This window comes from Chinchilla lanigera, unplaced genomic scaffold (genome assembly GCF_000276665.1).
Source record: "Chinchilla lanigera isolate Chin_1 unplaced genomic scaffold, ChiLan1.0 scaffold00051, whole genome shotgun sequence".
NCBI lineage: Eukaryota > Metazoa > Chordata > Mammalia > Rodentia > Chinchillidae > Chinchilla > Chinchilla lanigera.
In genome coordinates, this window is record NW_004955452.1 from 13,809,902 (window position 1) to 13,825,552 (window position 15,651).

The following is a 15,651-nucleotide window of genomic DNA, read 5'->3' on the forward strand; positions in this document are numbered from 1 at the left end:
GCCTAGTAAGTTGTCCCTCGTTATATTGCGGTTCACTTATTGCAGCTTCACTCTATCACAGGTTTTTAAAAAAAATATATCTAATTCTGAGTCGCGGAGTTTTCACTGTATCACTGGATTTTGCAGTATATAGGTACCTATATAGAATTTTACATGTTAAAATTATGTAGGTTTAAGAGTGTGGAAAGTGTTTAAGAGCATATAAAGTGTTTTTTTTTGTCTGTTTGTTTTTGTCTTTTTGAGACAGGGTCTCAATATACAGCTCAGGCTGTCCTTGAGCTCACTTTATCCCCCAGGCTGGTCTGGAACTCACAACGATCCTCCTGCCTCAGCCTCCCAAGTGCTGGGATTACAGGTGTGTACCACCACACCCGGCCTCATATGAAGTGTTTATAAGAGTGTGGGAAAGGTTAATAAGAGAGTGGGAAAGGTTTATAGGAGTGTGGGAAGGGTTTATAAAGCTTTAAAATATATATAAATACTAAAATAAATATAACACTGCTATTTCATGGATTTTCACCTATTGCAGGGGTCTCTGGAATGTAACTCCCGCGATAGGTGAGGGATCACTTTGTACAGGAAAAAATAAAAGTTTTAATTACAGTAAAATGCATGTAACGTTAAACTTAGCCATTTTTAAAGTAAACAGTTCAGCAAGCTTAAGTATATTCACATTGTTGGAGAAGAAATAACCAAAACTCTTTCCATTGTGTAAAATTCAAACTCTTATACCCAAACAAATTTCTATTCTTTCCCACCTCCAGACTGGCAACCACCATTCCTTCTCAATGAATCTGAGTACTCTAAGTGCCTTATATAAGTAGAGTGATAATAGTATTTGTCTTTCTGTCATTAGCTTATTGCTCTCAGCATAACATCCTGAAGGTTCATCCATGTTGAGGCATGTGCTAGAATTTCCTTTCCTTATTAGGCTGGCCATGTCATTATATGTACATATACATACTTATAAAGATTAATTAATGCGTCAACAGATCCTTGAACTGCTTCTACACTCTGGGTATTGTGAATAATGCTGCTTTGAATGTGAATATGGGGGAGGGGCTAGGGATTTAGCTCAGCAGCACAGCACCTGCCTGGCAAACGTGAGGTTGTGAGTTTGATTCCTGGTACTGGAAAAAAAAAAAAAAAGAATGTGAATATGGGTACACAAATACCTATTTGAGTCCTTGCTTTCACTTGTTTTGAGTCTCTACTAAGCAACATCAGGTGGTAATTCCATTTTTAATTTCTGAGGAATCATACCATTTTCTGTATCACCTGCACCATTTACATTCTCACCACCAGTTCATAAGGGTTCCAATTTCTCCACATCCTCTCTGGCCATTATTATTACTATTACTATTTTACCATAGTTGTCCTAATCAGGGTGAAGCAGTACCTCATTTTTATTTTATCAGTTAGTGATTAGCCTATAATTAGTGATGTAAAGATCTTTCAGGTACTTATTCTCAGCTTTTTTTTTTAAACCTTACTCTTCACCTAAGTGTTATAATTTCATTACTATTCAAATATGAGATTTAAATCCACGGTAAGACTCTCTGAGAGGACATTAAACCTGTAAGATGATCAGTTATTATTAAACACAGAAAACCTAATCCTAGGAGTTTCTTCTTCTTTTTGATCCTAGGGTTTTACCGAAGGACAGGTCTCCTCGGTTCCTACCAATGTGAGACTCACCGGTCTGTTGGGAAAGAGCCTGAGCAAAGAGCAAGTGCTTCTTCCATGGGGTCACACATGCTGTTCTCCTTCTCCTGCTTGCTCAACTCCAAGGGAGCCAGAAGGGAGGCATCTGTGAGGAAAAGACTTGTCACCAAGGGACGACAACTTTACCCTCTCTTCCCAACCATCTAAAGACAAGCCAGCTCATTAATGTTCTAAGGTAAGCCTGCCAAAAACTACACCATCCATTCACTCAACAAATCCTTATTTGTTACTATGTGCTGACCATCAGGGAGGTAAAGTGAACAAAATAAAGACCCCAACTCTCTCACAGAGCTTACTTTCTAGCAGGTGTTGTATGTGTGTTTAGCGGGGAGGGGCACAGGTGGAAAAATAAATTAACTTATAGGAAACTTACTATATACAAGACACAGCTCTAAATTTTATATATAGATTAATTATAAATGACATCATATGCCCAAAGCTACGGAAGACTTAGGTTGACACTTAATCATTGTAAGGAAGTAAAGCTCTAAATGTTACGAGTTATGTAGTGAATTCAAGCAACAGGAAAAGATGCTAGAGAGCTGGGCATGGTGGTGCACACCTATAGCCCTAGCACTCAGGGAGGCTAAAGCAAGAGGTTTGCAAATTAGAGCCAAGCCTGGGCAATTTAGCATCTTAGCAAGGCTTTGTCTCAAAACTTAGAAAAGGAATGGGGATATAGCTTAGTGCCAAGGCCCCGGGTTCAATCCCTAGTTCCACAAAAACAAACAAAGCAAAACAAAATATAATAAAATGCATCACATTCCTGCTTTTGTCTGAAGGTAAAGGGGATTCTTGACAAGGACATTGACTTGAAAAGAGCCACTTGTCCTTGGTAGAATGGCGTTCTCTGTAGGACACTTACCCTGAGAAGGGAATTTTCCTGAGCAAAGATTCAAAAGTTCCTCCATGTTCTCTTTCTTGTCATTCTTCCTGGGCAGACATTTTTCAGCCTGAGACGTAAACTTTCCAGTACACAAATCCAAAAGCTCGTCCATGTTGGCATCCATGGCGTTCTCGTCCATACTGGCCAGAGGCAGCTGAGGTTTCAAAGCTTGGCGCTGATTTCTGTGGTTTCTAACATTTAAGAACCTGCAAGCACAATGACCAATGTATGGGATTTGTTGGAAAAGAGGTAAAATAGTGAATGAAAAACTCTGCGTTCATTTCTAATGCTAAAGTTAGAAGTTGAATCTTAAACCAGAAAACCAATATTCAAACTTTAGCTTCCTGCTAATCTAAAAAGAGCACAGGAAGTTCTATTAAAGAATAAAATATTGTTGGGCATGGTAGCACATGCCTATAATCTCTGCACTTGGGAGGCTGAGGCAAGAGGATCACTGCCAAGTTCAAGGGCAGCCTGTACTACATAGAGAGACCCTGTCTCAAAAAACACCCCCCAAAAATAAATAAAATAAAACACCATTCAACGGCAAAGTGTAAAAGATAATTTTTGGTTTCAGAGGATACTACAGTTGAACTATATACCATCTTGCACCACTGGCCTGTGATTTCTTTTTTTTTTGTTTGTTTTGTTTTTTGGTTTTTCTCCGGTACCGGGAACCGAACTCACGACCTTGCACTTGCCAGGCAGGTGCTTTTGCTGCTGAGCTAAATCCCCAGCCCCTGGCCTGTGATTTCTCAATCTTATCTATCAATCCTAGCAGAGTAGAAACCACAGGAAAATTTCATGACCTTACAAAATCTATATATTACAAATAAGAGATCAAAAGATCAGAATGGCAGTCAGCAGGAGATATTTAAATTTTATTTTCTGGAAAGACTTTGTTCAGACTCACAGAATATAATACTAATAATGGTCTGTACACCTTCTCTTTCTCAGAAGAGAAAGCACAGATGGAGTGACAGAAGCTCACTTTATTTTTAAACAAAATTAAGCAGTACCCAGCGCCATCCCACCCACAGAAACACAAAACTACCTACCCATCTGCATCCAACAGTTGGCTTTGAGTGTCATCTTCTAAGCAGAACTGGAAGTCATCTCCTGCTCCTAGGAAAAGTGTCTTGGGCTCTGGGGAGGCGTTATACAGATCCTGGGAATCCTCTATAGGAAGTGAAGGCTCAGACAGCTTCCCTGAACTCTGCCACCAGAACAAAAACAAACAATAACAAAACATTTTACAAATCCATTGTGTCACGACAACAACAGAAGTTGCTATCTGCAGTATTTTATCTACTCAGGGAATTGCAGTTGAGGACAATGCATAGCTAAGAGAAGCTTACAGAAAAATACCTCCAAAAAAGTAAGAATGTTGGTAAAGCTTTTCTTTAATACACAAAGGGGGTAATTTTTCTGTTTTGTTTTGTTTTGTTATATTGAGATAGGGTCTTGCTTTGTAGTGCAGGATGTCCTTGAACTTACTACAATCCTCCTGCCTCAGCCTCCCGAGTGCTGGGATTACAGGTGTACACCACCACAACTGGCTCAGTGGGTGGATTTTTAAAGCAGAACACACATAAGCTCAGTACCAACGTGGTGGGAGTTAGTTGGCTGGAACACACTTTATTTAGCAATGTGGGAAGCAAAGGGAGGAGGAGGAGATTAGAAAAACTATTATCACCTTACCTTAGAAGCTGAGCTGACCAAACTAGCTCGAAATAGCCCAGGAGAAGGAGATCTGAATCCTCCAGCTGTAGGGAAAATACTGGTCCCCCGGCCTGTCTGTCTGTTGCAAGGCTGATAGGATGGAATTGTGGAGCCAATCAGCTCAAAGCTGCTATTGTGGCTGCTCTCTTTTGTTAGCAATGAACATGAATCTTCTTCATCTGAAGAAAGAGAACCACCTTTTAAGCGCATGGTTACAGAAATTAGGTGGATCTGTGACGGAAAAAAAAAGCTGAGGATGATACTCGGGTAAAATTCACAAGCAAACATCTCAGCTTACAGATTCCAAATCATTAAGTTAAAGGTAAATTACAGGACCACCATGGCATTATATTACTGAGTGAAGTGACACCTTAAGAGTTAAAATTCCCTCTTTTCTCATCCCGCCTAATGCTTATGATCACTCTACACTATCCAATCAGTTACACACCTTCCTTTCATCTAATAGACATATTTCATGTTTCACTTACTCATACTCCGTAAGGACCTATTATATATGTTCATGGTCCACTATAAAGAAAATGGATGTGAGTTTTAAAAAAACGGATCAAGAAATAGTTGAATTCATGACCCCTCCCATTGTTACATATAAGATGGGAAAGTCACTGGATTAAAACAATGGAATCTTTATGAAACTGTAGGCCTTAAGCATCAAAGCTGGAGGACCAAAGAATAATTACATCTATAGCGTGCACGCCTGTAATCCCAGCACTCAGGAGGCTGAGGCAGGAGGATCGTTGCGAGTTCGAGACCAGCCTGGGCTACAAAGTGAGCTCAAGGCCAGCCTGAGCTGCATATCGAGACCCTGTCTCAAAAAGACAAAAAAATAAAAAAAAATAGTTACATCTATATAAGAATCACTACTCACCCAGCTTGCTAGGCCGTTTGCCAGAGTTTTCATCTGTTTCAGATTTTTCTTCGGTAATAAAGTAACTATAAAACAAGAAAGTAAAATGTTTAAGTATCTCTTCCTACTTTTCACCAGAGACAAATCCCACAGAAATTTATATTTCCTTAGAGAATTACCCCATCTTGGAAGAGTTGTCCTTAAATAGAAGTAAGGTAGAATCTGATGAGAGAGGCTTGGGTACAGAGAGAAGGTCAACTGACTTGCCAATTTCACTACTGCCATCTGTATTGTCTTTATCCATTTCTTTCTCATCTTTGCTTTCGATATCTTCATTACCAAGAAGGAATTCTGCAGTCTTTACCAATCACACCATCCAAAAACAAAATAATGCAAGTCAATACATTTAAAAGCAATTCCACTGTTGGCCTAAAATATGGCTGCTTGACCTATCTTAAGTCTCCTTTTTTTTAAGTCTTTTTGAGACTGGGTTGCACTATGTAGTTCAGGCTGGCCTCAAACTCAGTGAGCCTCCTGCCTCAGCCTCGCAAGTGCTGGGATTATAGGCATGTGCCACCACACCCAGTGGTCATATCTTAAATCTAAACTAAAAAGCTAAATTTGAAGTTAGCTCAGCATGACCATACTCATCATAATTTTCGCTGACATGTTTAGAGCTCTTTTAGACCTGCTTCACCTTTTCCCCTCTCAATATTGCTATGATTGTAAAGCAAGACTGGATTATCAGTTTGCTGAGGGAAGAGGAGGCTTAATGACTGCAGGATGACTACTGATCTCAAACCAACCAGACTATATATAACATGCTGCCTAGCTCAACCATTGCTTTCTTCTTCTTCTACCCAGCATTAAATATTAACCAACTCTTACAAGTAACCCCAGATACAAGACAAGAAAGTTTTTCCATACTTAACAGTCATATAATTGCCTGTCTTACCCGAGCACAAAACAATACCATGGAGCAAAGGCAAAAGGCCCTTCTACAAATACCTTCCTTAACAAAGGATGACAGTAATTTCAGAAGGCCTCTGCTCAGCTGAGAATTTGTGGGGGTTTTTTTGCTTTGGTCTTTTTGAAACAGGGTCTCGCTACGCAGTTCAGGCTGGCCTTGAGCTCACTTTGTAGCCCACACTGGTCTCGAACTCACAAAGATCCTCCTGCCTCAGCCTCCCGGGTGCTGGGATTACAGGAGTGCGCCACCACACCTGGCCTTATCATCTGAGAATTTGTTGTAGACTTCAACCTGGCCAAGGTTAAGTTTGTTTCTTCAATTTGAATAAAGAAAAAATAAATAAAAAAAGTAAAGTCCCTTATTAATACAAAGCCATTTTCTATATGAGTATTATATTAAAACACAAACTAACAGGTAGAAGGATACAGTCTGTCAACTCCAAGTGTCTAACGGTGCTGACAGAACTCAATCCATCAAGACTTAGGCACATATGCGGAAAGCACTTCCATCTATGCCCTGTGAATCTCTCATAAGTGAACACGCTCACTATACTCTTCTTTAAATCTGATTTTCTAAACCGGGCATGGTGGCTAAACAGCCTGAACTGCATAGCAAGACCCTGCCTCAAACAGACAAAAAGACAAAAAAAAAAAAAAAAAAAAAAAAAGAAATAAATCTGATTTTCTTCCTCTTATTCATGACTTTGTAAACAAATTATATAAGTTGCCAGAAACCTCCTGATTGCCTTCCTCCTCTCCTTCCTCTAGCTCCTCTTCTTCCTTCTCCACTTCCTCTTCCTCTTCATCCTCCACCTCCTCTTCCCCATCTTCCTCAGATTCCTCTGTCATTTCTTCCTCTTCCTCCTCCTCTTCTTCAAATCCATCTTCATTATCTAATTTGAATAATGCCTGGCGCCTCTGACGCTCCTCAAATCTTCGGAGTTTCATTGCTTCTTGCAGTTTAGCTTTTAATACCTGCAGTTTTTCACCTAAAAGAAATATGTGGAAATGCTTTAGACATTATGCCTGACTACATAACACAATAATTAAGTGGGCATTTCAGGCAACTGCGTAAGTATTCTAGTCACATCCTAAAAGAAAAATCAAACACCTTAGTACTCGAGGCTTTTATTATTTTAACACATAGGTATTATTATGAATTAAAGTGTAAAAGAAAACTTCTAGGGGCTGGAGATTTAGCTCAGCGGCACAGCACCTGCCTGGCAAGCGCAAGGTTGTGAGTTCTATTCCTAGGACCAGAAAAAAACCAAAACCAAAACCAAAAAAAAAAGAAAGAAAGAAAGAAAACTTCTACACTCAAAGATTATAAAACAATTGTTTAAGGGTGAAAGGTCAGACACAGTGGTGTATGCCTGTAAACCTAGCTACATGGGAGGCTGAGGCAGGATTGCAAATTCAAGGCAAGCTTGGAAAACTTAGAGAGACCCTGTTTAAAGAAAAAGACAGAGGGTCGAGGATATAGCTCAGCGGCACAAGCCCCTGCCTGACAAGACCGAAAGTATATGTGTACCTGAGCCTCATAACTGGATGGTCTAGATGAGGTTGCTGGTCCTACCACTTAGTAGTTACATAAAACTAAACAAGTAGCTTAAGTGCTCTGCACATCAGTATCCTCTGTATAAAATAAGGATACTAGCTGGGTGTGGTGGTGCATGCCTGTAATCCCAGCACCCGGGAGGCTGAGGCAGGAGGATCGTTGTAAGTTCGAGACCAGCCTGGGTTACAAAGTGAGCTCAAGGCCAGCCTGAACTGCACAGCGAGACCTTGTCTCAAAAAGACAAAAAAAAAAAAAGAAAAGGACACTAATGTTATTTACTTCATGGAGTTGTATGGATTAAATGAGATAAAGTATGTGAAGCACCTTGGTATAGTTTTTTGTTTATTCTTTCTATGTATTTTTCTAGTGTGTATATTTATTGCCATTTTTCTTTTGTTTTGTTTTTTGGTTTTTTTTGGTGGTATTGGCATTTGAACACAAGCCTCTGCCTAAAACTATATCCTTGACCACTTTTTCTGACCATTTTAAAATTTTTTTTATTTTTAAATTTTTAGTTCTTTGAGATAGGGTCTTGCTTTGTAGTTCAGATTAGCCTTGAACTCTCTATGTAGCCCAAATTGAATGTAGCCCATATGAATTTGCTGACCTCAAATTCATAGCAATTCTCCTGCCTCAGCCCCCTGAGTACTGGGATTATAGGTATGTACCACCACGCCCAACTCCCTTTTTATTTTTTACTTGGAGACAGGTGCTCACTAAGTTGTCCAGGTGGGATGCAAACTTCTGATCCACTTAAAGCAGCCTACTAAAGTGCCGAGATTATAAGCATGTGCCACCAAGATATTACTGTTTTTATAAGACAAAACTTACTTTAAAAAATAAAGGGCCAGGGATATAGCTCAGTGCCTACACAGTGCCTGCCTGGTAAGTGCAAGGTCCTGAATTCAATTCCTGGTACCAAAAAAATAACAAAATTCTTACCTAAAAAATAAAGCCATCTTGTCTACCCCATAACTCTAGGCATGCTGTATTCACATATGCAAATCATGCCTGAGACATTGCTTTTTTTTTTTGTCTTTTTTGAGACAGGGTCTCCCTATGCAGTTCAGGCTGGCCCTGAGCTCACTTTGTAACCCAGTTGGCCTCAAACTCGAAAGGATACTCCTGCCTCAGCCTCCCAAGTGCTGGGATTACAGGCATGTGCCACCATGCCCGGTGAGACATTGCTATCTAATTTCCAAAATTTCCAAGGAAAAGGACTCTGTAACTTCTCCATGGCCACGATCACAAATACCTGGTTTTGTGTGGCTCACTCCATCCAGCTGCTCAGCTGCCAAAGTCACGGGTACCACATCCGCCTTTAGCTCTTCCTTTCCATCAGTGCCCAAGTCTTTCACTATGACATTCACAGTCACTGTCTGGCCAGCTCTGGGTCTGGCTGCTGGCTTTGCATGCTTCCAGAAACGCTGCTTCAAGGCTTCCAGCTCTAAACACAAACACCAACCTGTGGTTAGTTCACTATGTCCAAGCTCTTTCCTCTAAGATTCCAGTTAAGAATTCTAAGCTATATTTTTCAAGTGAGCAATACTGAAGAAAAACTCAGTTACAAAGAGAAACCCAAAACCCCTTTGCTATTAACACCTGCGTCGAATTCACACAACTTAACCCAACCTAAGAGAATATTATAATTGTTCTTCTACAATGTTCCAAAAATTGGACTTTTAAGACAGAAATTTACAATTGTCTACAAGTTTCTAAGCATATCTAATTATTTTCTCCCCAAGTATTAGACCAGTAGGAAAAATACCCTAATTCTCAACTACTCAAAAGCTTAATTTTCTATAGGTGGCCATCTTCTGTATTTCAATTTCCTATTACAAATAGTTCGCTACTGGCAATTCTACTAGGTGTATGCAAGTTCAGCTGAAGAAAAAGAAGGAGGAGGAGGAAAGGAGAAGGGGCAGAGGAGGGGGAGGGGAGGCGGAGGTCGGGGAGGGGAACGGACCGGGAGATGGAGAAGAAAATGACGACCCATCCAGTCAGTGATGTAACACAGCATCAGGCCTGGAAAACTCTTTTGGTGAAGCTATAGTACTACTACAGTCGGCACAACTGGAAAGGAAGTCCCGCTTATGTCAGCCCCCGTACCACACACCCAGCGTGAATAGAAGTGGATACAGTAAGCCCAGTGCTCCTATACCTTTCCCTTCTTCCTCACTGCCATAGCTTAAAATCTCCTTCTCCTCTCTCCCTCAGCCAGCCGGCAGCTGGCACACCCCTACCGACTCTGTTGTAGAATTCACAGTGTGGGATTTTTGGTGAGACAGCAGGCTGACAAGAGGGCAGCTGGCAGTTAAAGGAGGGATGTCATGTGGCCATCTCTCTTCTGTGACAAAATACCTAAAAAGTTTCCAAGCTTTGTATTCGAACTAAACTTTAATAGCTTTGCAATTATTATGTAGAAGTGTTCTTTCCCAGGAGGATCTTAGTAAAAAAAGAGAAGAACTGAAAGGGAATCTTTTTATCCTGAATTCCTAACATTAGCATCAAAAACCCAATTGCTGGAATGGTGCTTTTACATTACAAACAAAGCATAGGGAGAGGTGGTTAAGTCTGCCTTTCACTTTGCAGTAGTTCACTAAAGTAGGAAGAAAGAGGTGGAAAAAGTGACAAGGCACCAGAAATAGGTAATTATTGTAGCCAGGCATGGTGGCGCATGCCTGTAATCCCAGCACTTGGAAGGCTGAGGCAGGAGGATCGTTACAAGATCGAGACCAACCTGGGCTACAAAAGTGAGCTCAAGGCCAGTTTGAACTGCATAGTGAGACCCTGTCTCAAAAAAAAAGAAATAGGTAATCATCATTGATGCCAATAGAATAAAAGAAATGGCTGAGTAGGAAGATTACTCAGAGCCTAAAGGAATGAGACAGGAGGTGCCTTCATTCAGAACTGAAGAAAGTGAAGATCCTCAAAGTTCTTCATCCTCTAGTCCACTGGAGCAACCGCTTTCTTTGCTCTTTCTTACATGACTCATCCATGACCATCCTTATCCTAAAATCTCTGTTCACGTTCTTCTCCCTCCATGGATCTTTTCCTAGCACCTCTTATCTCTTAAGTGAACAGTCTCTCCCCCAGCCAGTCTCTACCAGTAGCTTGAATCTAGAATTGTTCTCATTCCCACTCCTCTCTCAGAGACAAGCATTACAAGGTGGCAATGTGTCCTATGCTACTGCAAAGAACAGGACTAATCTACTTCTGACACCACAAAGTTTAAATCTATGTGGATTTTCTCATGGAAACCTTAATTCTATATAAGGTATGGAAACACCTGCTCTTGCTGCTTTTATTTGCTTGTTTGGTAGTGAGGATTGGAGGTAGGGCCTCTGCACTGAGCTACATTCCCATGCAGGGTCTCGCTAAGTCACTGGGTTGCCCACACTAGCCTCAAACTTGTGATCCTTCTGCATCAGCCTCCCAAAGTGCTGGGATTACAGGTATGTACCACACGCAGCTATGCTTTTACTCTTAAAGCATTCCAATGTATTTACTCCACCAGCAACCAGATTGTAAATCCTGTTTTTTTTCTCCCAGTATTGGGGGTTGAACCCAGAACTTTATACATTAGGGAAATGCTCTACTAAGGAGCTACATCTCTAACCCCTAAAATGAGTATGATAGGGTTACTTCCCTTGCTAAAACTTTTCAATGGTTCTCTACTAACAAACAGGCAAAGTCCAAGCTCCTGAGCATGGCCTAAAAGCCCTGCATGATCTGGTCACCAATCCCCTTGCAATCTTCACCTCCACTAGCCAGAACTCCTTGAGCTTCCTGTTGTCTGTATCTTTTGTAGTTCTGTTGCCTGCACCAAGATAACCCTCGTTCACCTCTCTTCTTTGGTATCTCCTTCTCAGCTCTCAGGACTTACCTCCTTTCTGAAGCTTCCTTAACTGCCTAGCCCAAGTAAGCTCTCCTTGTAGCCTCCCCAAGGGCATACCTTGATCACAGTACATACTGCCCAGGATTGCAATGGTTTCACTACCTATTACTCCTACAAAACTTCAATTTCCTTGACAGTGGAGAATAAGTTTTATTTGTATATGTTCCACCCAACACAGTGCTAAATAAGTTTATTGCATGAATAAATGAATATTGATTCTAATTTCATGTACAGAATAGCATGGCACCTGGTGGGGGGGGGGAATAGCATGGCAAACATTGGTCTAAAAACCCAACTTTTATGTCAATTTTATCTAAAGGAAAACACATATTTTGAGTTGAAAGTGTCCATTATGGAGCAGTCACTGTGCTAGGTCCTTTTTTTGTTTTGTTTGAGACCGGGTCTCACCATATACCCCAGGCTGGCCTTGAACTCCTGGTGATCTCCTGCCTCAGCTTCCCAAGTGCTGGGATTACAGGCATGGGCCACCACACTCAACTATTTGTGCTAGGTCCTTCTATAAACTGAGCATAAAAAAATTTACCCAACTTACCTTAACCTCAGTTTCTTCATTTTGCAAAATAATACCAAGGGCTATGAGAATTATGAAATATAACTAATAAAGATGCTGTCAGTGTCTATTATAGTAGGTGCTCAAAAATGTTTTTTCTCTACCTCTTGGTTTGGGACTATTAAGACAACTTTTAGTCCCATGTAATAAAACTTTCCCTTGGCATCCTAGGCAAAAACTCATCTCATGCCACTCTGCTAAAGGAGCTATGCTATTTCTGTTACACAACTCCTCCCTTCCAATCAAACTGACTTTCACCTCCTCCAAATATGCACTGTGCAGAGTTCTTTCTGTTTTTTTCCAAGAATGTCCTCCTCTCTACCTCCACACGGCTATCCAATCAATAAAGTCTCACTGAGCATATTTTATATACTGGACACAGTGGCTTACATAAGCCAACAATATGCTATTTAACAAAGTCGATGTAAACAGTTTTAAGCAGGCAACCATTATTTGAGTGCTTCTTTAGCTATCCACTTAATTCAATAAATCTTCATTATAGTGCAAGAGCCTTATAGTCCTTTTTTCTGTCTTTTTGAGACAGTCTCGCTATGTAGTTCAGGCTAGCCTTAAATTCACTTTGTAGCCCAGGCTGGCCTTAAACTCACAAGGATCCCCCTGCCTCAGCCTCCTGAGTGCTGGGATTACAGGCGTGTGCCACCACGCCCAGGCTTTTTTTTTTTTTTTTTAAAGAACAGCTGGAAAGGTCAAACAGCATAACCAAGGTTAAACAATTTATAATATACTCCAGAATCAACTCCTGGTCCTGCTAAGTTCTGAACTCCTAGCCATCAGGTCATGCTGTTTCAAACACAGAGGAGGGAATACCCAACTCTACCTAAGAGATGGGATGTTTACTTGGTATGATAATACTTGAGTAAAATGTTGAAGAATCATTCATCCATTCTTTTTTTTTTTTTTTTTTTTTGGTTTTTCTCCGGTACCGGGAACTGAACTCACGACCTTGCGCTTGCCAGACAGGCGCTTTGCCGCTGAGCTAAATCCCCAGCCCCCATTCATCCATTCTAAAACATAAATGCCTACAATGTGTCATACACTGAGAAAGAGCTACAGATACAACAGGGTGCAAGACAGGAAGTCCCAGCTCGTAGTATAAAGGGAAGTCAGGGAACAAGTAAACATACCCTCTCTCTCTGCAAGCCTTCCTTCACCACCACTGGAAGAAACTCATCCCTACTCTGAACTACTAAAGCATGCTTTTTATTTTTATTAGTACATGTTTGCAGTACGAAGTGATTACGTTCAGCATGGGGAGTTGGTACATGTACATCTTAATTTTTTATATCCCCTTCCTACCATAGCACTTTATTCTAAATGTTCCTTTCAAGAAAGAGTATTTATCTACTGGAAGAGAAAGTAGGTAGAAATCTTGAAGACATAGGTGTAGGCAGAGTTCATCCACAAAAACCCAACTGCATGTGAAGTACTTCAAAGAATCAATAACTGGGATCTCATCTTATTAAAAAGTTTTTTGCACATCAAAAGAAATCAACAACACAGTGAAAAGAAAACCCACAGGAAAAAAAAAAAAAACACACAGAGTGGGAGAAAATTTTGCAAATGACCCTTAGACAAAGGGCTTCTATTTAGAACATATAAAGAATTGGAAAAAATCAGGCCCCTCAAATTCTAAGACCTAATCCAAAAATGGGCATCCGAGATGAATACATACTTCTGAGATGAAGAAATACAAATAGCAAATAAATATATTAAAAAATATTCAACATCACTGGTCATTCAAGAAATGCAAATTAAAACAACACTGAGATTCTATCTCACTCCAGAAAGAATGGTTATCATCAAAAAATCAACCAATAACAAATGCTGGCAGGGCTGTGGGGGAAAAATGAACCCTTCTCCACTGTTGGTGGGAGTGTAGACTGGTACAACCATTGCAGAAATCAGTGTGGAGATTCCTCAAAAAACTAGAGTAGAGGTCTCATTCAACTCAGCTACCCCCCTTCTAGGTATTTTCCCAGAAGAATTAAAAACATCACACCACAGCAATATATGTGCACCCCTGTTTGTAGCAGCACAATTTGTCACAGTTAAATCTTGGAAACAGCCCAAATGCCCATCAACTGAGGAATGGATAAAAAAGATGTGGTATTTTTATATAATGGAGTACTACTCAGCTATAAAGAAGGACAAACTTGAGGCTTTTATAGGTAAATAGATGCAATTAGAGAACATACTCATAAGTGAAATAAATCAGACTTGCAAGTATAAATATCATATTGTCTCCCTAGTGTAAGAAAATGAAAAAGTAAATGAGACTCAAAATCTACAATAGATATTGTGAAAGGGAAAGAAACTGCTCAAAAAGAACTGGGGGCCAGGGATATACTCAGCGGCACAAATGCCTGCCTGGTAAGTGCAAGATCCTGAGTTCGATTCCCGGTACCAAAAAAAAAAAAAAAAGAAAGAACGAACGAACTGGGATGGGTGAAAGAAGAAAGGGGAAAAGAAAAAATATATATACATAAGATAGATAAGATGGTTATACTACTGACTTCTTCTAGTTCATTGAAAAAAATGGTTTGTGCTTATATTGTTTGATCAATTATGCATACCACCAGGCGTGGTGGCCCATGCCTATAATCCCAGCACTTGGAAGGCCGAGGCAGGAGGATCGTTGCGAGTTCGAGACCAGCCTGGGCTACAAAGTGAGCTCAAGCCCAGTCTGAACTCCACAGTGAGACCCTGTCTCAAAAAAGACCGAAAAAAAAAAAAAATTATGTAAGCCTATATCTTGTAATCTGAGCAACTAATTTGAAGGTAATATGTAATACATCAACCATTGTTAATCTCCTATTACCGTGCTTTCAAATTCTGTATTATTGTGTTTAGCTGGGGTTTTTTTCTCTTTAAAATAAAATTTAAAAAAATAAAATAAAATAAAATAAAATTAAGCTGGGCATGGTGGCACACCCTTGTAATCTCAGCACTCAAGAGGCTGAAGCAGGAAGATCACTGTGAGTTCGAGGCCAGCCTGGGCTACATAGTGAGTTCAAGGCCAGCCTGAACTGCATAGTAAGACCCTGTCTCAAAAAGACCAAAAAAAAGAGAAAGAAAGAAAGAGAGAAAGAAAAGAATATTTTTCCCTTTATGTTAATTTTTTTTCAATTATCAATGATAGCTGGCCTTCCATATCCCTGGGTTCTGCATCTGTGGATTCAACTAACCTCAGATGGAAAGTACATGAAAAAACAATTCCATCTGTACTGAGCAGGTAGACTTTTTCTTGTCTTTTTTTTGTCTTTTTGAGACAGGGTCTCACTATGCAGTTCAGGCTGGCCTTGAGCTCACTTTGTAGCCCAGGCTGGCCTCGAACTCGCAACAATCCTCCTGGCTCAGTCTCCCGAGTGCTGGAATTACAGGAGTGTGCCACCATGCCCAGACTTTGTTGTCTTTATTCCCTAAATAATACAAAAAA

The 15,651-nt window shown here is 40.3% G+C and overlaps 1 protein-coding gene across 2 annotated transcripts in view; it reads right to left on the reverse strand.

The window, feature by feature from the left end:
* Window positions 1-15,651, reverse strand: part of Clspn (claspin) — a 41,315-nt gene that overhangs the window by 8,829 nt on the left and 16,835 nt on the right. For both annotated transcript variants that reach the window (XM_013519609.1, XM_013519608.1), the window contains exons 9-16: window positions 8,981-9,172; window positions 6,903-7,156; window positions 5,378-5,556; window positions 5,220-5,284; window positions 4,313-4,512; window positions 3,670-3,827; window positions 2,591-2,817; window positions 1,699-1,810 (exon numbers count right to left, since the gene is read on the reverse strand). In XM_013519609.1, the coding sequence (XP_013375063.1) occupies window positions 1,699-1,810; window positions 2,591-2,817; window positions 3,670-3,827; window positions 4,313-4,512; window positions 5,220-5,284; window positions 5,378-5,556; window positions 6,903-7,156; window positions 8,981-9,172 (1,387 nt within the window). The remainder of the gene's footprint in view (window positions 1-1,698; window positions 1,811-2,590; window positions 2,818-3,669; window positions 3,828-4,312; window positions 4,513-5,219; window positions 5,285-5,377; window positions 5,557-6,902; window positions 7,157-8,980; window positions 9,173-15,651) is intronic.